Raw genomic sequence first — 23,383 nt, forward strand, 5'->3', positions numbered from 1 at the left:
ATCAGGTCCGCCTGTCAGTTTTTCAGGCGGACCTGATTGGATACTCCATGCACCCCTATGGAGCAGGGGATGTCAGCGGTGACATGTCCGCTTACACCCACTGCTATCCGATCCGATCCTGTCTGTGAAATCCAGACGGATGGAAACCCTATTTTCCATCCGTCTGGAGGATTGGATCGGATAGGATTGGATGAAAATGGACAGGCGGTCCATTTTCATCTGATCTCCCATAGAGGAGAGCGGGGATCTGACAGCACCGTCTCTGCAAAGTAAGCGAAGACGGACCTGTCATCTGCCTGCTCAGCGGGGATTGGCGGATCGATCCCCGAAGAGCAAAACCGAGTCCACCGGGCGGGAAGCCCGTGTGAAAGGACTCAAAAGTGTGAAGCAATCATTGTTTATGTACACGTGCATGCCCTATGCATGTTTACTCCCATGCAGATATCCGGGTCGGTTGGGATGGTTTTAGTTTCTATTTTATTTATTACTTTTTAATTTATTTTTTCACTTAACAAGGATCTGCCAACCTTCTGTAAATCTGAGTTTGCTGATTCACATCATTTAATAAGGTTGAGTCAGATCCGGAGCTTCGGTTCACTTAACTTTCAGCAGACTCAGCAAGCGAACCTTAAGCCCCGTACACACGATAAGAAATTCGGAAGGGAAATTTCGTCCGACGACCGATCTGCCGATTTTCGGCTTGTTAGTATGGTGCTTTCGACAGCCGACTCCAACTTTTCGGCTGACAAAATCCTGGTGTGCAGGCTATAAAATTTTTGTCGTCGGTCAACACACATCTGATTTTCGTATCATTAGTACAGATTTCGACGGGGAAAAATCTTATGCGCTGGGCATGCTCAGAGACGAAAGAACACATAGAAAGCAATCCAACACATGACATCACTTCTGAAGTAGAATTCTGTCGTACGGGAAAATTCGTATGAAAAAAACCTCTTCACTTTCCACATCAGACTAGCATGCCACAAAAAAACGGACGACAGATCGTTTGATAATCTGATCGTGTGTACGGGGCTTAAAGCGGAGTTCCACCCTGGATTTTTTTTTTTTTTTAAAAATACCCCCGGGACAGTCAGGGCTAGTGCATTCCACAATGGCTAGCCTCTGATCTGTCCCGGGTTGCACTTACCTGTTAGGACAAATACTTACCTTGAAAACGTCTTGTCCAGCGCTGCCATCTCAGATGTGGGCAGCTTGAAGCCAGCGAGATCCTCTTCGGCGTCCTCTTCCGCCTTCTTCGGTCCCTCGATGCCCTGCGCCGGCCCCGCCGTCACTTCCGGTGCACGCGCGTCATCCCTCCACAGCTTCTGGGCATGCCCAGAAGCTGTTTAGAAGGGGATGACGCGCGCGCCCCGGAACTGACGGCGGGGCCGGTGCAGGCGCAATGATTCCTGGGAGCTATGACGTTCAGCTCCCAGGAATCATTGCAGAGCCAGGAAGTGACGACGGGCCGCGGCCGAGGAAGGAGGAAGAAGGAAGTAAGGTAAGTATATCTTCTTTGCTACGAGGTAAGTAAAAAAAAAAAAAAAAAATGCAATTATCCATTTCTTTTTCAGGTGACCCGGAGCGAGAAGATGGAGGTAAGTATAAAATTAGGATGGAACTCCACTTTAAGAATTGATTCACGAATCAGTTCTTTTCAATGAGTATTTAGAAATGAACAGATTCACATAAGAAGATCCAAACTTCCCATCACTTTAATCACTGTCCCCCCTCTCCACAGACAGAAGAACCTTTACATTGAGAACATACCAGGAACCTCCCAATTCAGTTTTGGTCTTCTTGTCTGCAATAAGTTGTCATGCTTACATTTTACTCTCTGTACTTATAAATGCATTGGAAGTAAAATTGAGCCGTTGCTATGTGCGATTCCATAATTCTGAGCAGAGGTCAGGGTTTGCTTCTATCCATCTGCAGTGTCAGCTTTCACGTCCCCGAAATAAACGGGACACAGTTCACCAGAGAATGAAGACACGCCCACACCGAGTGAGTGAATGGGCTTCTGTGACGTGTCCGATTCAAGCACGCTGCGCATGCGCGGAAATGAGGCTCGTGGTTAGGCAGGCAGGAGTGACTAGTAGAGCTTGGGTTCTATTCTTGTCTTCCGCTATGTGAGTGTCCTGTGTGTCCCGCTGCAGCCATCTCCTGTCTGTGTGTTTCCTCTGCTCTATTGTACAAGCCATCACCAGACACGACACCGGCCAGTGATCGTCCCCATTCCATCCATCATGTCTGTGTCCTATCACTGGAGGATCGCCTCTGGCCTTCTGGCAAACTTACTGGCCTCCATCTGCATTGTATTCATCAACAAGTGGATCTATGTTCACCATGGCTTCCCTAACATGAGCCTGACCCTGGTGCACTTTGTGGTCACCTGGCTGGGACTGTTCCTGTGCCAGAGATTTGGGGTGTTCTGTCCTAAGTCTCTCCCCACTTCCAAGGTCCTACTATTGGCCCTCAGCTTCTGTGGATTTGTGGTCTTCACCAACTTGTCTCTGCAGAACAACACCATAGGAACCTACCAGCTGGCCAAAGTCATGACCACCCCGGTCATCATCCTCATCCAGACGCTCTGGTACGGGAAGACCTTCTCTCTCAGGATCAAGCTCACTTTGGTGAGTGTCAAGTCACATTTTTATTGCATGTTCCACATCTGATGGTCTAGGACAGGGATATGCAAACTGTGGCCCTCCAGATGTTGCAGAACTACAAGTCCCATGAGGCATAGCAAGACTCTGGCAGCCTCAAGCATGACACCCAGAGGTAGAGGCATGATGGGACTTGTAGTTTTGAAACAGCTGGAGGGACACAGTTTGCATCAGGGATCCTCAAACTACGGCCCTCCAGCTGTTGCAAACTACACCTCTACACATCCCATGAGGCATTGTAAAACTGACATGACTCGGCATGATGGGAATTGTAGTTCCTAAACAACTGGAGGGCCATAGTTTGAAGACCCCTGGTTTGCATATTCCTGGTCTAGGATAACTTTATGGGGTAAGGTGGTTTTTGCATCCTTCAGCCCTGCTGACCCTATGATGTTAATCTGGCCATACACTATTAAATCTGCTTATACAATCTCCTTTAGGCAGGCTGTACGCTGTGCAATTTCTCTTTTCTTCAGCCATTAGAGGATAAGTCCACCCTAAAACTAAAATCTCTGCATCTATAGATCTCCACAATCTAACACTAACCTATCTAGCCCTGTAAAGAAGAAATCCGTATACATACCTTTTTTGAAGCCGATCCGACGCGATCTCCAGTGGCGGAAGCTCTGCAGAGGACACGGCTGACAACGGCTGTGAAATGAATGAGAACTGAGTCACCCATAGAGTTATTATGAGCCTTCCATTGTCAGCTGTTTCCTCTGCACCCGGCTACACGGTGAAGCCGCTGTTGACAGCTCAGCATTGGATCGGGTTGGATCGGCTTCAGAAAAGGTAAGTATACTGATTTTCTTCTTTATGGGGTTAGTGTTAAGGCCCGTACACACGATAAGAAAATCTGTAGGGAAAATTCGTCCGACGACCGATCTGTCCATTTTCGGATTGTTAGTATGGTGCTTTTGACAGCCGACTCCGACTTTTCGGCTGACAAAATCCTGATGTGCAGGCTATGTAATTTTTGTCGTCCGTCAACACAACGTCCGATTTTCCTCTCATTAGTACAGATTTCGACTGAAAAAAATCTTAAGAGCAAGATTAGGCATGCTCAGAGACGAAAGAACACATACAAATGTGAAATTTCGTATGAAAATAACCTCTTCAATTTCCACATCAGACTAGCATGCCACAAACAACGGACGACAGATCGTTCGATAATCTGATCGTGTGTACAGGGCTTTAGACCGTGGAGATCTATAGATGCAGGATTTTAGTGTTAGGGTGGACTTATCCTTTAATTGAAGGAAAGAAAATTACTGGATTTCCCCATCAACAGTCAGTGTTAATGGAGGAATCCCTCCCGCAGCACTATCCTGTTCTGCCAGCAGGGAGCCTTCCCTACCGGCAGTGATTGGACGAAAAATACCAGACAGGCTGGTGGTACGTTAGTCAATCGATGAATTGACTTTAGTACAACCAGCTTGCACATAGACAGTGACCTTCGGGCAATTCCTGCTGAACCAGCCACATTTCAATCCATCTATGGCTGACCTAAAGTGGATGTAAACCCTCACATATACCCAATGAAGTGAATAGCCTCAGATGATACACAGAGATGAGACAAATCTCTCTACATAAGTTTTATTTGTATATCTGCTGTCTTTAAAGATGTTGTAAACCTATACAACTTTTTTTTTTTTTTTTGAAACCTGTAAGAGAAACACATAATGAGCTAGTATGCATCGCATACTAGCTCATTATGAAATACTTACCTTAGAACGAGCCCCCACCGTGCCGCCCGCTCACCTGTATGACGGGCGACATTTGCCCGTCTTCCGTGATCGTGGCATCCGGCTATCTGATTGGCCGGAGCCGCGGTGACGTCGTGCGCGGGAGCCGACAGTCACGGCACGTGGCTCTGAAGAAACGGCACCAACGGCCGTTCCTTCAGAGCGCATGCGCCAGTGACGTTACTGGCTGCATGTAAGGTAAATATCTCCTAAACGGTACATGTTTAGGAGATATTTACAGTACCTATAGGTAAGCCTTATCATAGGCTTACCTATAGGTACAAGTGTCAGAGGAGGGTTTATTTCCTCTTTAACTTTCTACACTGTTTAGAAAATGAACATCGTGTTAACATTTATTTTCTTGCTGTACCAGCACTGAGTGTGGAGTCTTGATATACACTGTGTGACAGCTAATTGGAGGAAAAGCACCCCCCCCCCCCCCCCCACATAGGCAGAGTAAGGAAGAAACATGCTGTGCTGTGAATAGGCAACCTCTCTGCTTATCTGTCTCTAAGTCCCTTCCCCAACACAAATTACCTACTGCTTTTATCTCCTATGGCGAGAACTTGTCAGAAGTTATCATGCTGATAACAGAGGAACAAGGCAGTGAAAAGACAAGGGACTAAGGCTGGCCATACACTATACAATTTTCTTATTCAATTTCGTTTAGATTTACCTTAAACTATGTAGTGCAAGGGCCTGCCTGCTTGCATACAAATTGAAAGTGTTTAGGTTTGACCCTACATTACATGGTTTTGGTAAATTTAAAGGAAAGTTGAACAAGAAAATTGTATAGTGTATGGCCAGCCTTAGGGCTTTGGAGAGAGATAAGAAAACACTACAGTTATATGTGTCAAGGTCCGATTTCATGAATGGGGTTTACATCACCTTTAAGGGTCACTATACACATTACAATCTGACCATACTAACTTTGTACAATCAATGTGTGTGGTGAGCTTAAAACCTAGCTCCATATTTCCTTTCACTTTAAGGCTGGGTGCACACTACGCAATTGCAGACATAGCATGTGATTGGCACTGCATTGCTGTGCAGATCACATGCAATGTCTGTGCGAGGCGAATTCAGACAGTTTGTATGGCTAAAATTGCATCGCATTTGAACCAAAGTGGTGCAGGACCCTTTTGTTTGTCCGCACTGTAATCGGATCACATGGGTGTTCAGACATGCGATCTGATTCCACAGTTTGCACTGCATTCTGTGAACCAATTTTGGGGGTGTCATTAACTTTATATTGACACCTGCAGCAAATTGCAGAGCGCAGTGTTAAGTGAGTCTGATCTGAGGCGGGAACCTGTACAGGAATCACTGTGGTTTCCGCATTGCATCATTGTGAACCTAGCCTAAAGCCCAAGCTGGCCCAAACAAGCTATTTTCTTTTCTAATTGCAGCGGTCATTACCAGTAGTGTTTAAACTCTATGTAGCTTCAGCTACATATTACAGGTACCTATATAGCGCAGTCAATTTATGCAACGCTTTACAATTATATTGTACATTCACATCAGTCCCTGCCCTCAAGGAGCTTACAATCTAAGGTCTCTAACTCACGTTCATACATACACATACAGGAGTCATTTAACTACTTGCAGCCTGCACTATAGCCGAAAGACGGCTACAGAGCAGTCTTCCAATACCGGGAGGACGTCAATGGACATCCTCCCATGATCGCGGTGCCCAAGTGCCCCCTGCAGCGCGCTCTGTGATTGTCGAGTCCTTCAGACTCGGCTTATCACAGATCGTGGTAAAGGGCCAATCACAGAGGCCCTTTACCACATGATCAGCTGTCAGCCAGTGACAGCTGATCACAGAATGTAAACACAAGTCAGTTATCTGCTTTTTCTCTCCTTACTCACGACAGCGTGAGGGGAGAAGAAGAAAGCCGTTAACCTGCTTCTGTTAAATGGAACATCGGTCCCACCAGTGCCACCCAACAGTGCCGCCTCTCAGTGCCAAGCAGTGCAGCCTCATCAGCGCACATCAGTGAAGGAGAAAATTTACCTGTTTGCAAAATTTTATAACAAACTATGAAAAATGCTTTTATTTTTTAAAAAATGTTGATCTTTTTTTGTTTAGCAAAAAATAAAAAACCCAGCAGTGAATTAATACCACCAAAATAAAGCTCTATTTGTGTGAACAAAATGATAAAAATTTTGTTTGGGTACAGTGTTGGATGACCACTCAATTGTCATTTAAAGTGTGACATCTGTGAAAGCTGAAAATTGTCCTGGGCTGGAAGGGTGTAGAAGTGCCTAGTAGGCAAGTGGTTAACCTACCAGCATATGTCTTTGGAGTGTGGGAGGAAACCAGAGTAGCAGGAGGAAACCCACACAAATGGGGAGAACATGCAAACTCCAGGCAGGTAGTGATATGGTTGGGATTCAAACCAACAATTTTAGGGCTACATATACAGTGCGGCATTCTGGCAGTGGTAAAGGGACTTTCTGGAATAAAATTGAGTCCTGCTGAGCACTGCTAAGCCATTCACAGGAAGCCTTGTATTTCCGTAGATTAATACAGGGTTTCATTTGATTGGCTGAGGTGAGTAGATAATGTCACGATTTGCACCTCAGCCATTCAGAGGAAGCCTTGCATTCATTGTTAAAATAGCAGGCTTCCTGTGAATGGCAGAGCATCACTCAGCCCGAATTAATTTTGTTCTTGCAGCAGATGTGAAGGACCCCATACCACTGCTGGAACACCGCCTTGTATAGAATATGTAACTGGTCCTGTATAGAGTTTTTACAGTGCTGACAGAAGCCACAGCAATTCATAAAGGAAATAGTTCCTTTGGGTCAGCTTGGCACTACTTAAAGTGAAAGAAAAGGTGGACTTGGGCTTTAAGATTGCGCAAAAACTATGTAATGGAAGGGCATGTGCAATTTGATAGAAAATGATTGGATTGTATAGGTTTGTCCTACATATAGGTTTGGTAAGTTTAAATTGGATTGTACAGGGATTTCTTAATCAAATTGTATATGGCCATGCTAAGGCAGACCATTTGCCATGCGATCTCCCATCAACTATGTAGTAAAAGGACCTGCCTAATGTGATACTAATTGAATAGATTGTTTGTTTGTCACCATATTACAAAATTCTGATAAGTATGATTGTATAGTTTTGTTTAGATTCTTGAAAAACTATGTAATTTAAGAATATACTATACATTTAGTTGGTCTCAAATGAGAAAGGCCCTTGCACTACATAGTTGATGGTAGATTATAGAGTATAATCAGATTGTTTAGTGTATGGTTAGTTTTAGGCTCCATTCACACTTGTGCGACTTGTCATGTGACTTTGGGCATCAAAGTCGCATGACAAGTTGCACCCCATGTTTTCCAGTGAGTACTGTTTATATCTATACAACCTAAAGTCGTCCATGCACTACTTTATTCTGACTTTCATGCGACCGGAGGGCCATAGACTTCAATGTCAACCCTCAAAAATAGCATTAAAGTCGCACCTTAATGTTACATGTGACAGTTGTGCAACAGTTGTCCATTATTATTGGTCAAAGCCAAAGTCGCATCCAAGTCATACCCATCTAAAGTTGCGTCAAATATGAATTTGGAGTCGTACATCTGTGAATGGAGCCTTGCTTTGACAAGCAGCATCTGCAAGCTGAAGTTGCATGGGCAGGGTTTTCACTCCACCTGGTCCACCCCACTATAGGGCACTTTAGCTGCAGACCACTGCTTATAGGGCCACAAGCTTCTGTGGCAAGGGGCATAAAATGATGCTTGTAATTGTTTATTTTCCCTGAATTGGTATGTTACTACACCCTCCTTTATTGGCACATACATATATATGTGTGTGTGTGTGTGTATATATATATATATATATATATATATATATATATATATATAATATGGTGTGTGTGTGTGTGTGTGTGTGTGTGTGTGTGTGTGTGTGTATATATATATATATATATATATATATATATATATATATATATATATATATATATATATATATATTAGGGCTGAACGATATTCGATGTAACATCGAATATCGTGCTGCGGCCGTGGGCGATATTCACATCGCCGGATCATGCGATATTGGGGACTCAGTAAAGGCAGACGAATACAGCCGTCCCACATGTTAAATCCGGTGTTCTGCAGCTCTTCTGACTGGGCGGTGAGCAGCACGCTGTGAGCAGCGGCACAGGGAACCAATCAAGCGTGCCTGCACACCTGATTGGTTCGCTGTGCCGCTACTCACTACGTGATTGGTTCGCTGTGCTGTGGGGCGGAAGTGTATTGTGGGTAACTGGGAGTGTGCTTACGGTGCGAAGGAGCCGCCTGGTGAAGAGGACTGCAACTTCCAGCGTGACCCCCACTTCCCGCGTGTCCGTCTGCCCCCATCCAGAGAGATTCCCCCCTGACTTCACAGCCCGATCATGAGGGACAAACAGAAGAGGCGGAGGGAGCGCACCTGGGCCGAGGCTGCCAAGAAGGTACCAAATACGGAGGGGAGGCGACTGTACCATGTACACCAGGAAGAGGTGGGTAATATCGCAATATATATCGTTGGGGAACAAATATCGCAATGTGATTTTTTTTCCCCAATATCGTGCAGCCCTAATATATATTATATATATTATGGTGTGTGTGTGTGTGTATGTGTATGTGTATATATATATATATATATATAGTGTGTGTATATAATATATATAAAATCTCATGCACCAGAGGACTATGTATTAAAATTTGTCCAAGGGACTCGCATGCACCATAAAGATTCCTGTTGGGATAGACATTTGATAACATCAACTACTGACTTATTTGTGATGGTGCAGGCTCTGGAACTGCCATTTTTATCTTGCATCATTAATAACTAGCAAGTGCTTTACTGCCCTGGAACAAATGTGCATATTAAAGAGGAACTGAACCCATCAGATTAATTATTTACCAGAATATTACATTGAAGATATGCCATGAATGCTAACTGTCACATTTGCTTGTGCTCTCAAATTGTCAAGCCACCAAATGGTTGGTTTCATAGCCGATCACCTGTGCAGCACCATAGCATCTACAGATAATGAGAGGCTAAGATGGCAGCTATGAAGGGTAGGAGGGTTAAGTTCCACTTAAATTCCCTTCCGTTTTGTTTTACTGACTGCCCACTTGTTATAGTTCAGTGACTTAAAGCAATGATCTAGATAACAGCCCCAGGAGCTTGCACTTTCAAAAATGTCTGCAATGGAAATTGACACCTCCCTTTTACCTATAAGAATATCTGTCTGGAGATTTCTGTTAAATAATGTTAAATTTATCTTTTCTCCTTTTTTTGTGATTTGATGTATTATGGCATGTGATTATGGTTCCGATTTTTCTTTTGCAGATACCTATAACATTGGGGGTGTTTCTGAACTCTTACTACGATGTGAAGTTCAATGCACTGGGGATGATGTTTGCTGCTCTTGGTGTCTTTGTAACATCCCTTTATCAAGTGGTTTGTATCTTCACTTTTTTCATACTTGTTCTGTAGTATGATGATGCTACTAGGCCAGAGATCTGTAATCCTAATTTTATTTTTTCCATTGCTAATTAATAACAACACTAGGGAGTAGGTGGACTTAAAAGAGATGCAGCATCAGTCCGATGTCCCTTGGCGCCTCTACACTGAGAACCGAGCGATCAAACACCGCTGATCGCTCGGTTCTCACTGCTTCTTGAGCAGAGAGCTGCTGCCTGCTCTGCCCCCTCGCTCACTGGAGCGCTGGGCTGTGGAAGGGGCGGAGCGGCCAACTTAGCCTCTCAGCGGCTGAGCCGGATGTCAGTCCAGGGATCTAGCAGATGCCGACTTCGTGGTCATGATGACGCGATGCCTGGACCAACATCTGTGACGTCAGCAGAGAGTGGACTTCAGCCCACTCTCTGCTGAAAACAGGCCACAGGAGTGCAGAACGAACTGTGCTTCTGTGATCCATAGGAAAAGTACAGCCAAACCAGCTTTAGCTCTACATCTCCTTTAATTAAAACCTGTTCTGCTTCCTTGTCTGTATTGTAAAGCTAAATTTCAGGCAAGCAGCTAAATATTTACACAGAAGAAATAAATACTCTGCTCAAAAAAATTAAAGGAATACTTTTTATCACAGTATAGCATCAACTCAGTTAAACGCCTGGGATATTGATCTGGTCAGTTAAGTAGCAGAGGTGGTTGTTGATCAGTTTCAGCTGCTTTGGTGTTATGAAATTAACAACAGGTGCACTAGATGAGCAACAATGAGACGACCTCCAAAAGAGGAATGGTTTTACAGTTGGAGGGCACTGACATTTTTTCCCCTACTTATCTTTTCTGACTGTCTTTCACTAGTTTTGCATTTGGCTAGGGTCACTACTGGTAGCATGAGGCGATACCTGGATCCTATAGAGGTTGCACAGGCTCCAAGCACAGGTTTAAACAGGTTGTATCCCCAGAAAAAACAAAAAAAAACCCTGCAGGACAATGGCATAATGTGCTAGTATGCATCGCATACTAGCACATTATGAAATACTTACCATAGAACTAACCCCCGACACGGTCGCCCGGACATCGCTGAGGCAGCTGACATGTTCCCTCTGGGTCTCTTCTAGGTTTGGCGGCTCAGGCGCTGTTAGTGGCCAGAGCTGCGATGACGTCACTTTCCGTTTACTTTCCGGCAAGGAGCTCTGAAGGTTCAGTAAGATACGCCGGATCTTCAGAGCACATGTGCCGCTGGTGTCATCGGCTGCATGCAGGGTGAATATCTCCTAAACCGTGGAGGTTTAGGAGATATTAATTTTACCTACAGGTAAGTCTTATTATAGGCTTACCTGTAGGCAAAAGTTAAAAAGCGGAGTATAATACTGCTTTAGTGCCGGTTCACATATGTGCGGCTGTGGCGTTCGCATGTAATGTCGGAGCGCACTGCTCCTTCATTACATGCGATCGGCTGTGCGGTGCGAGTTCAGCCATACACTTTGTATGGCTAAATTCGCGCTGCACCCGCAGCAAAGACGCACAGGACCCTTTTTTGCAGCCGCATCAGGATCTGATCGCACAGTGGTTCACACTTGTGTGATCGATCCTGTGCGAACTGTAAAGATCGCACTGCGATATGTGATCAAACTGGGGGTGTCGTTAACATTTCATTGACACCCCCTGCGTATCGCATATGGCAGTGTAAACTGCCAGGGGTGCGTTTGCAATGCGGGAACAGGCCGCGAATTTGCAGCCTTCCCGCATCGCATAAGTGTGAACCGGGACTTAAGAGCATGTAGGAGATTCCAGGAGAGCTGGACAGGGCCATAGAAGTTCCTTAACCCATCAGCAGGACCATTATCTGCTTCTTTGTGCAAGGAGGAACAGGATGAGCACTGCCAGAGCCCTAGAAAATGACCTCCAGCAGGCCACTGGTGTGAATGTCTCTGACCAATCAGAAACAGACTTCATGAGGGTGGCCTGAGGCCCCAGGTGCCCCCTAGTGCACGACAGTGCCCGGCCTCATGTGGCAAGAGTATGCAGCCAGTTCCTGGAGGATGAAGGAATTAATACCGTTGAATGGCCCCCATGCTCGCCTGACCTAAATCCATCCAACGCCGCCAGGTTGTACCTCATTCTGTTCGGGAGCTCAGTGATGCCCTGGTCCAGATCTGGGAGGAAATACCCCAGGACACCATCCGTCTAATTAGGAGCATGCCCTGATGTTGCCAGGCATGCATACAAGCACGTGTGGGCCATACAAACTACTGAGTACCATGTTGAGTTGCTGCAATAAAATTTCAGCAAAATGGACTGCTACAACATTTTTTCACTTTGATTTTCGAAGTGTCTTTGAATTCAGCCCTCTGTAGGTTGATAATTTTCATTTCATATAAACAATGTGCCATCTTTTCGTTCCTAACACATTACCCAGTCCATATCAGTATAGATCCTAACACATTACCCAGTCCATACCATTATAGATCCTAACACATTACCCAGTCCATACCAGTATAGATATCCAGCTTGATATTTTCCCCCATTGAAAACTGATGTGTTTTCAAAGTGTTCCTCTAATTTTTTTGGGCAGTGTATAAGGAAGCTGTTTTGCTTGCCAAATGATTCACATTTCTATCAGTCTAGTGTTGAGGTTGAAACAGCACAGCCCTTTCTAGTGGGACAGGAAAGTTGATTTTCTTTGCTGTATTGAAAGACCACTTACAAAACTTGGCCCTGCTCCACTGTGATTGGACAGTGAAAGGAGAAGCAGAACGCTGATGAGCTCATCACTCTGCCTTTCCTCCTATCAGTATGTTTAATGTTAGAACATGAACACAGCAGCACAACTGACCTATTGGGCTTCTCCACCTCCCAGTCTGAGATCTTCTTTACAGGGATGACAACAAGCTGATACGAAGCCAAATACAGGTACTTGCACTGCTTGCATTAAAAAAGAATAATCATGTATAAATCAATACAGAACTGCATTAATGTGTGTTTTTTTTTTTTTTTTTTTTTTTTTTTTAATCTGCATGAAATTCACACCACCACAGAAGCTATGAAATACTTTTACTGCAGAAACTGTTGTTTCAGGATTCTGTTTCAGTGGCTGGTCACAAGACCAATTGCCTAAGGTAGGCCATACATGATTAGTTTTCTTTCTTTCAAACAGTGGGTTAAATGAAAGAAAATTAATTAATTCCCCCATCCACACACTCTATGTGGATGGGGAATCCCTCCCGTTGAGTTATTGTATTCGGACAGTAGGAGGCTTCCCTGCTGTCAGAATACACTCATCAGCATGGCCGGACCACTGATCGAGTCTACATTTTCCAACAGGCTGGTTATACAGAAGGTGATTGAGAAACCGACTTCTGTACAACCAGTCTGCCCATAGATGGATGGAAATTCTGACAGTCCTTGCTAAACCGGCCAAGCTTCAATCCATCTATGGCCGGCTTAAGTATTTAATCAGATAATCTCAGCTAAAGGGTAGTAATTGAGATGTGATTGGCTATTTCTTAGCCAAATTGTTAAGGTTATATAAATAAAGGTGCATATAAAGATTGCAATACTCAAATACAGCAGACTAAAACGCACTAGCAGCGCTCAAATAAAGTGCAATCCAATGGGCTAGGGAATAAAATCAATACAGTTCATGCACAGTGCCCGAATGGTGTCCACTGACGACAGTCCTAAACGAATAAAAATCCTTTGTTGTTCACCACACCGGACCCTCCACCTCACCAAGGTGCTCACCCTTAAGGAAATGCACTCACCAGAAATCTGGTCAAAGCGAGCCCAAAACATAAGCCGATCACCAGCTGAGAGTCGATCGTCCGATCTCCACTGTAAAGGACTTCCACCAGACAAGACACCTTCTCACTCCAAGCTCCAGACACTTTTAGCAGCAGCTTACTTTTATGTGTGGTTTTCACATTGTATTTTAATTTCTTACATAAGCGCCGGTTGAGCAGGTTTTTAGTCCCCCGGTTTACCTCTACTTGCTCCTTTTTTACATGTTAAGGTTATATGTATAGCACTTTGGTCACATAACTGACTGCTGTGGGATTCCAGAAGGGCCATTTATGTAGTGTAGCACCCTACAAGGTAGGTGCTAGTTAAAGTGTAGTAGGTCTTGTCTGCTTATCAGCAGGGCCATGATTTTCAGCTAGGCTGGCATGTGTTCCCAGGTGTGTCTGTTGAGTTGGGGAGTCTCCCCACTGTGTCCCAAAGAGGGCTCTCATTGGGCAGTGGAGGAAACCTAACCAATAGCACACCAGGGCTTGTATCCATCCTGGAAGGGCAGATTCTGCCGCACAGCATTATGGGAGGGGGTATAAGTCTGTGGGGAGCACGACAGGTTGTCTTTGGCGGGAAGCAGAGTCCCAGGAGGGGGAGTACGGCTGTCTCTCCTCCTGTCAAGAGGAATCGGGTGTCCCAGGCAGCTTGCCTGAGGGGACAGAGGGCTGAGCTGAGCTGCAGAGAGGATCCAGTGTGCTGAGGACCAGCAGAGCTGAGAGGGGTGGAGTTTCAGGAAAGCATTCCCAGTTGTGAGTACTGCAAACTGCCCCTGGGGGGTCTGCCTAGTTAGAGGGGACCACTCCGGAGAAGGTCAGAGGGATCCGGGGGCTAGCTAGCCGGTGCAGGAAGAGAAAAAGGGGGTGCCAGTGTTGACCCTGAAGTATTCAGTGTACATTGGAAGTGTACAGCGTGCAGTGTACAGCGTGCAGTGTACAGTGTTGAGAGTAGCAGCAGTGTTACAAAAGGCTACCTCAGTCAGTAAGGACTGGACAGAGCAGTGTCCAGGACTTTTGAGCTAACCCGAGTGTCTGAAGTCAGTCTTCAGTACAGTACAAGCAAGTCAGTGATTTCAAGCGCCAGCAAGCGTTGGTTGGCATTCAGCCGGCGTCAAGTCGGCGCTGAAAGGTATTTTTCGCTTAAGTGTCCCAATTTGTACCTAGTTGAGCCAGAGCAGTATCACACTCATTCCCTTCTCCCATCCCCATTTAAAATAAACAAAACAAACCAAAGATGCTTGGGCAATCAGCTTAAATGTGTTATTGGTGTTACCGGTGGCCATGGCAGACCCACATCAGGCCCAATGCCTGGAAATATTGCTCCAGTAGTAAACCTATGTCATGGTTTTTTTAACGTTTAGGAATTTCAGTCCCAGTTCACACTATAGCGATGACCGATATCACGTGTGATTCGAAGCGCACTGCTCTGAAAATCACATGCGATGTCTGTGCGATGCAAATTCAGCCATACAGATTGTATGGCTGAATTCGCATCGGATTCAACACAACTCGCACAGGACCTTTTTTTGGATCCGAAGCAGAATCAGATCGCGTGATGGTCCAAACTGACAGTTCGCACTGCGTTATGCAAACTGATCTGGGGGTGTCGTTAACTTTGTATTGCCACCCCTAGTGATTCGCATATAGCAGTGTGAACTGCCTGCAATTTGAATGCGATGCTGGAACCCGCAGTGGATTCGCAGGGTTCCCGTATTGCATATATGTGAACCGGCACTAAGGGAAAACTATTAGGCTGTATTCACACTTGAGCGTAGCGTTTTACCGCGATTTTTACCGCGATTTTCAGGCGTTTTTTTCAGGCGTTTTTGGGAGGCAGGCATTGACATCTATCAAAAACGCTGGTAATCAGCCCAAAAAGAAGCTCATGTACTTTTTTCAGCTACAGGCGTTTTGCAAAACGCTCAGATGTGAACAGGGACCATTTAAATGAATAGGGTTTTACTTGTGGGGCGTTTTGGAACGTTTTTTTTAAGCGTTTTTGGAGCTGAAAAACGCTCAAAAACGCCCAGGTGTGAATGGAGTCTTAGGCTCGGTTCACACTATTGCGATGCGGGAAGGCTGCGAATCCGCAGCCTGTTCCCGCATCGCACACGCACCCCCGGCAGTTCACACTGCCATATGCGATCCGCTGGGGGTGTCAATGTAATCTTAACGACACCCCCAGTTTGATCGCATATCGCAGTGCGATCGTGCAGTTCGCACAGGATCGGATCGCACAAGTGTGAACCGCTGTGCGATACGATCCTGATGCGGCAGCAAAAATGCCTCCTGTGCGTCTTTGCTGCGGGTGCGGTGCGAATTTAGCCATACAAACTGTATGGCTATACTCGCACCGCACAGCTGATCGCATGTCATGTCGGAGCAGTGCGCTCCGACATGACATGCGAACCCGGCACACGCAGAAGTGTGAACCGGGTCTTAGGGTTTTGGGTCAACATTTGTTTTCCTTTTTTCTAATCCAATGTTTTGTATTAATTAATCTTTGTTAAACATTTGCTACATGGGAAAGGATTACGAGAGAACTGTGTGTTAGATAAGTAGGCTGCACAACAGATGTTTCCTTCTGGTTTGTCTCAGAAACAGTGGACCGTGCAAAATGGGGGGTCATTAAAGGAATTGCCGTGTGCTTAAATTCACCTAGAGCTATTGAGTTCTATAAACAGCAGATATATATATGCCTTTAACTCCACCTGTTGGCTAAAAAGGAGAATAAACAATATTGATATGAAATATTTCATTTTTGTCTAACTTCAAAAATAAAAAAATAAATATATAATTTTTTTTTTCCTTCGCTTTTTCTGGTCCTGATCATAAAATATATTTATAAAAAATATGTAGCAGTATTCTCTGTGTTTTTGGTTAAAAAGTGAATCTGTTATTAAGAAAATTAATTAAATGAACAAACCTCAAAATAACAATTACGATAGGATAATTCTATGTATAGAAGTGATCCTAATTTATAATGAAGAGAGCATCAGCAGATTTTTATATGTCATTGTTTGCTAGTTTTATTGGAAATAATTGAAACAAGGTAAACAATATAGAGTCATTCACACAGGTTTTCCAATCCATACACCTATGAGAACGGCTGTTTCACCTGAATGGGATGCACAGGTGCAGTACCGTTCAGGAAGCCTGGTCAAATCAATGACAGGCAACTGGCTACACAATCTCAACATAGATCCCAGAGTGCACATCCATGCGGGTCCGATGGGCTGATTAGGGCACAGACAAACTGCATCCTGATCCCTGCATTGGACCTGCATGGATGTGCACTCTGGGATGCACATGGATATGGATGTATACCCATGTAAATGTGGCCGGTGGGGTGTTTTTTTAAAGCAGTGAATGTGACTTTCACCAAACATCATTTGGTGGTGAATCAGTCACTATCATTTAAAACCCATGCACCTGAAAGAGTCACCAGCGGAGAATTTTGTCTGAGCCCCGGTTCACACTTCTGCGTGTGCGGGGTTCGCATGTAATGTCGGAGCGCACTGCTCCGACATTACATGCAATCAGCTGTGCGGTGCGAGTTTAGCCATACAGTTTGTATGGCTAAATTCGCATCGCACCCGCAGCAAACACGCACAGGAGGCATTTTTGCTGCCGCATCAGGATCGGATCGCACAGCGGTTCACACTTGTGCGATCCGATCCTGTGCGAACTGCACGATCGCACTGCGATATGCGATCAAACTAGGGGTGTCGTTAAGATTACATTGACACCCCCAGCGTATCGCATATGGCAGTGTGAACTGCCGGGGGTGCGTGTGCGATGCGGGAACAGGCTGCGAATTCGCAGCCTTCCCGCATCGCATAAGTGTGAACCGAGCCTCAGGTTCACGAGCCTGAAGGTACGATTGTTGCTTGGGATTGGAGAATAGGTTCTTCTCCATGATGCCATTTGTTGACCTGTACTGTTGCGTTGCATGTTTGATGATTGGGATAAGGTTAGCTGTAGCCTTGAGGAAAGTAAACAAAGCATCTGGAAAATGTGAATGAGAGAATAACAAAGATGCAAACTGACCTTTAGAATAATGTCATTGTCATTTACGTACATACATAGGTTATGTACTAGACTATACTGGTTTTCTTACATTTTTGCTTTATTTAAAATAAAGGGCCTATTTTTCTTTTTTTTTTCTATGTGTGTGGTTTTGTTCTGAGTTAATCTGTGGTGTTTTTTATTTTTATTTTTTTTTTTTTTTTAATCATGGGCTTTTTTTTTGTCTCTTCTTGATTTTGGAATACTGGTTTATTTGCAGTGGGTTGGAGCCAAGCAGCACGAGTTACAGGTGAACTCTATGCAGTTGCTGTACTACCAAGCACCTTTGTCCTCAGCTATGCTGCTTGCTGTCGTACCCTTTTTTGAACCAATAATTGGAGAAGGAGGGATATTTGGACCATGGTCACTCACAGCTGTGGTAAGTTTACACTGTAAACAGACAAACTTTTATTTTAAGTATTTATTGATATTGAAATTCTCTTATTTCTGTTTCAGATAATGGTGCTTCTCTCTGGTGTTATAGCTTTCACTGTAAACCTCTCCATCTATTGGATAATTGGAAATACTTCACCAGTTACGTATCCTTTTTAAACTTGTATGTCATTGTTCTATTGTGTCTTCTATTAGTCTTCTAATAAATGTTCATTGAGCTCTGTATGCACAGCTTGGCATACATAAATGACTAATTGCATAAATAGGAGTCAGGTTATCCCCACCGGCCAATGAAGAGGCTGAAAATTGGCAAATGGAAAAGGCCCAGGGAGATGTCAGCAGCTGGGGAGGAACTCAACTGTTGCATTGCTGGAACAGAGGTGAGTATTCTGTGTTTTGTAGTTTGGAATTTACAGGGGTGCATGTAATAGTCAACTTTATCCATGTATGTAAAACGTCTATATAAAAAGGAAGGAAAAAAAAAAACGGTTGCTGGAGTTTAGCTTTATTACGTTTTTTTGGTTCATCTCAATCTGTTAGTGTATCCAAAGCCTAGTACACAATAGTAGTTTTTTTTTTTTTCGTTCAACCCAGCAGGGCTAAACAAAAAAAAACTGACAGTTTAGGAGGAGCCGCTGTACTAACAATCTGACGTTAGTACAGTGACCTCCCCTGCTATACTATTGTGTTCTGACAGGGTAACTGCCCAATCCCCACCAGAACACTCTGGTCAGCGCTCCCTTTGCCTGAGAGTGCTGTTATGGAGCCAATTGGCAGACCATTTTCGGTCATGCCCCTCCAACAGTCTGGCCTCTATCAGACCGAGTGCAGTACATAGAGGCCGAATGTCGGCTGGTTTCTATTGAACCCGCCAATGCCGCCCGACATTCGGCCCATGTGTACTAGGCCTAACACAAGTGGCGGCTGGTGTATATGGGGCGCAGGAGCGCCGCCCCCCCCCATCCATGCGTCCGGCCCCCTAATCTACATGCGGGGCGCCGGCCATGTGGAGTTCAATGGGGATTTTTTTTTCTTTATTTTAAACCATGTGGTTAGAGCCAGAGGCTCTCACATGTTTAAAAAAAAAAGGGTGGGCTGGGGCGCAGAGCACTGCGCTCCGAGCCCACCCAGTTGTGTGACCATAGCGAATGAAAATGAGACCCGTTTCCCGATTGACCAAAAGGAGAGGCCATGTTATTGGCCAAGGAGGAAGGAGGAGACGCCAGAGAAGCCACCGCCGTCGTCACTGCCAGGGGAAGCAGCTGCCGGAGATGAAGCTGATGGGAGGTTTCTTATGGGGCCAGGCAGGAGTGTTCCAGGGCATCTTAAGCGCTTTAATGTAAGTGAGCCGGGGGTGGGGGGTGGTGTGCGAGCTGGTGGCTTCGGGGGGGAATATGATGTGGTCCGCCTGACACACCCCCCCCCCCCCCCCCCCGGCCCATGGAGCACCAGCTGCCACTGCCCAACACTACCCTCTCCTGACAATTCTGCTGTCCAAAAACATCTCTGTTGCTCCTCCACTGGAGTGGAGAAACCTTAAGACAGAATGTTACTGGCTGGATCTGCAGATGAAAATAAAGGAAAAAGAAAATGAATGCAGCCCCCACATCCTAGGGTTGGTAAGCTGCAATTTATTACATTTTTGTTTTTGGGAATAATTCCACTTTAACAGTAAGCTTCCATGTGGCTTTATTATTGTAGCATATTAAATTTTGTTTGACTTAAAGCGTTGGTTACCCCAAAAAAAATCCTGTTCCCTTAAAGCATGATATGCAGCACAGTTCTTATGCTGTGTAATTTTGCACCCCGCATCACCTAAAAAACCTGGCTGATCCTGCCTGGTTCTACCCTCCCCTCTGTAAGCTGACCATGGTATATCATGATGACGACATCACGCTCTGTCTCAGTCAGTCAGAGGAAGCTTTGTATTAATTTACAGACTCCGTATAGTTCTGGGTGTGAGATGGAAAGTCTCTGTGTACTGTATGTGGATAAAGTTAAATGCAGTACATACAATGCTTAGAGACACTGCAGCATTTAGTGAAGCAAATAGTTTGTTTGGACCTGCTTGGTCCAAACAAACTTTTAAAAGTGGCATGAGACTCCATTCACACTGCCGCGACTTGTCAGGCGACTTGTCAGCCTGACAAGTCGCGGTCTGTCGCGGTCCATTGACTGCTACAGGACCCGTTCTAATAGGAGCGACACAAGTCGCTCCGACTTATATAAAGGGTCCTGTACTACTTCGGGGCGACCTCGGAGCGACTTGCATAGACATTCATTATATGAAGTCCGTGCAAGTCACGCCGAAGTCGCGGTGCACGGGACTTCACAAGTCACCCCCGAAGTAGTACAGAGTCGTGCCGCTGCAGTGTGAATGCGGGCTTAAACATGGATATCCGCTTTAAATTTAGTATTATTTATTACATTGTTTTACCACTTTTTTTTTTTTTTTTTTACAAGCTATCACTGCACCAGAGGGAGATTTGTTGTTTAAATGAAGACAGACAAAAATGTTTTAAAAATATGAAAATATTTAAAGCTGGGCATATGCTGATTGAAATACTGGAGGTTCAGCAGCTACAAGACAAATTTCAACCAGTGTGTGACCATCCTCGCTAAAATGAAGTCTGTCAAAAGGGATATGTTGGAAAATTTTTATTGCTCAGTGGCTGCAGCCACTCATCCGTATATCCTGAGAGCAGCAGTTGCCCCCGCAGGGAAAGCGGTATGGTTGGAATCCCTCCATCCACGTTCTTTTGTGTGGCTAAAGGACCCTGTTTGTTTTTTTGTCTTTTTAGCCGACTTGCTGAATCAAAAAACGAACAATGTATGACTAGACTTTGTTTGCCTTAATTCACATAACAATCTCCCTCTAGTGCAATGTTACAAACAAAGTATTTACATTTCTACGCTAAAGGCAAAACATTACAACGGGTGTTCACACCCATGTGATCCGATTAAGGCAAACGCGTTGTGTTCTGTGATCTGTGTTTGGGGGGGTGTTAAAGTGTTACTAAACCCACAACAGTAAAATCAGTCTGTATATGCAGTAAAGCATGCTTGTTATACTCACTGTGGAACCTGAGGGGTTAATCCTCTGCATTGTGTAAAAAGGCTGTTTGGTCTTCTCTGATCTTCCTCTTATTCCACTGTCCCCAATATATCTCCTGATAGGACAGAATTAGGGGACAAGCTGCACATGCTCAGTTTGTGTGTATTGCTAGAGTTTTTTTATTTTTAGGAGAGTGCATGTGATCAGCACAGGGCCAGTCAGCACTGTCCAGACAGAGGGTCAGGGGTCCTGTAGCCTGATAGCACAGTCAGAACAGAATGAAAACTCCTCCTATGAGCTTTAACCAGACACTGATAGAGGTCACAAGACTGCTCTAACTGCTGATGAGAAAAGGTATTTAGCAGTTTATATTTACTAAAATAATTGCATTTCCAGGTTCTGTGTACTGTGGGAGACCAGATATATAGAATGCAGGGTCCTGGGTTTAGTACCACTTTAACTTTTGACACCTGCCAGCAGATCGCATGAACACAATGCGATGCAACGAAACACAGCGAATCTTGTGCATTTCCCACATCACGTCAGCGTGAACCAGGTTTAAACCACAAACTTTCTTCAGGTCTGTGACAAAGTATTGACCGCATTGGATTATTATGGTAGTCAGACAGCTAGCATTTTCAAAAGGAGAGGCTCTTTCCTTTAAAGAAAGCAAAACCATGCAGAGCTAGGACCGCTATGCACTACTGCAAAGCATAAACTATACGGAGGTGAACTTTTATAGTGCTATTTATTGATAAGCCATTACTTTAACCAGTACAGTTAAATCCTTAACATATCTTTTCAGCTACAACATGTTTGGACACTTTAAATTTTGTATCACTCTTTTGGGAGGATACATCCTATTCCAGGACCCGCTCTCTCTTAATCAAGGATTTGGAATAATATGCACCTTGCTCGGTATTTTAGCTTACACTCACTTCAAACTCAATGAACAGGAAGTGAATAAAAGTAAACTGGCCCAGAGGCCATGAGTCTTGCCTTGATATACTGCTTCCTTAATAGATTTTTCTGTATGCGTAAAGAACTATAACAGGCATTATCCATCGTAACAAAGGAACTTACATGAGATTACCATTTAATATGTGGCGCTACAAACAAGTGTTCCAAATTTTGAAACGCTTCAGCAGTATGTGCTTACATATACACAGTATTTCTGTGGGAAATGGAAAGTTGTGGTAGGTAGAATGAATGCCTTTATATTATGTATGTAACTGTTTGGACACTTTTTTCATTTTGGAATGTGAGAATACAATTCCTTGATTTCTTTACATGCAATTAAGGAAACTTTGAAACCTCTGTGAGTGCAAATTCAAAGTTTGAGAAAAAAATATTCTCTAAGTATTCATATTGAATAAATTTGAAGAACGTTTCATAAGAACAATTGTATTGTGTCTTTGCGATTTACTGATTTACAATGTAAAAGATAAAACACCATGCCTCTATAGGTTGAAAAGATAAAAAATATTTTACTTCCTTATTCATTCTTATTAGGATTTCCCATACTAATACTTTATAGAGCAGGGGTCAGCAACCCCTGGCACATGTGCCAAGGAGGACATGTGATGTCTCTTTGATTGGCATGCCCCCCTCTTGTTCTGAGGACACCTCTGTCCTCTGGTGGCAAAGCATTGCCCTGGCCTCATTACTTGGAGACACTAAGCCAGTGGTGGTCAACTTTCTTGGTATGGGGTACCTCAAGTGTGGCTCCCCTGACTTTGCAAAAGGACCACACATAAGTCAGTGAATATTCATCATCAGAGACGGCAGACACGCAATAGGATATTGTCAAAGGCTATGGGCATGATGCAAGAGATGGTCAGAGACGGCAGACACACAACGTTATATGGTCAGAGATTTTGAACATGATACAAGAGATGGTCAGAGGTTGCAGAGATGATACAAGAGATGGTCAGAGACAGCAGACCCCCAACGTGAGATAGTCAGATTTTGAACATGATACAAGAGATGGTCAGAGACAGCAGACCCACAACGTGAGATAGTCAGAGATTTTGAACATGATACAAGAGATGGTCAGAGACTTTTGGCATACAAGAGATGATTAGAGGTTGCAGACATGATACAAGAGATGGTCAGGGACTGCAGACATGGTGAGGTAGACTGTGAACATGCTATAGGAGATGTTGGAGACTGGGGACATGCTTCAAGAGACAGTA

The 23,383-nt window shown here is 44.4% G+C and overlaps 1 protein-coding gene across 1 annotated transcript; it reads left to right on the forward strand.

Moving 5' to 3' along the window:
• Positions 1-2,169: 2,169 nt before the first annotated feature.
• SLC35E3 (solute carrier family 35 member E3) lies at positions 2,170-22,562 on the forward strand. The gene is made up of 5 exons (XM_082252680.1): positions 2,170-2,633; positions 9,771-9,881; positions 17,961-18,119; positions 18,197-18,279; positions 21,994-22,562. Exons 1-5 carry the CDS (start codon positions 2,247-2,249, stop codon positions 22,178-22,180), a joined length of 927 nt encoding a protein of 308 aa, XP_082108806.1. The 5' UTR covers positions 2,170-2,246; the 3' UTR covers positions 22,181-22,562.
• The last annotated feature ends 821 nt before the right edge of the window (positions 22,563-23,383 follow it).

This window comes from Pelophylax lessonae, assembly GCF_965119305.1.
Source record: "Pelophylax lessonae genome assembly, chromosome: 4".
NCBI classification, from domain to species: Eukaryota; Metazoa; Chordata; class Amphibia; order Anura; family Ranidae; genus Pelophylax; species Pelophylax lessonae.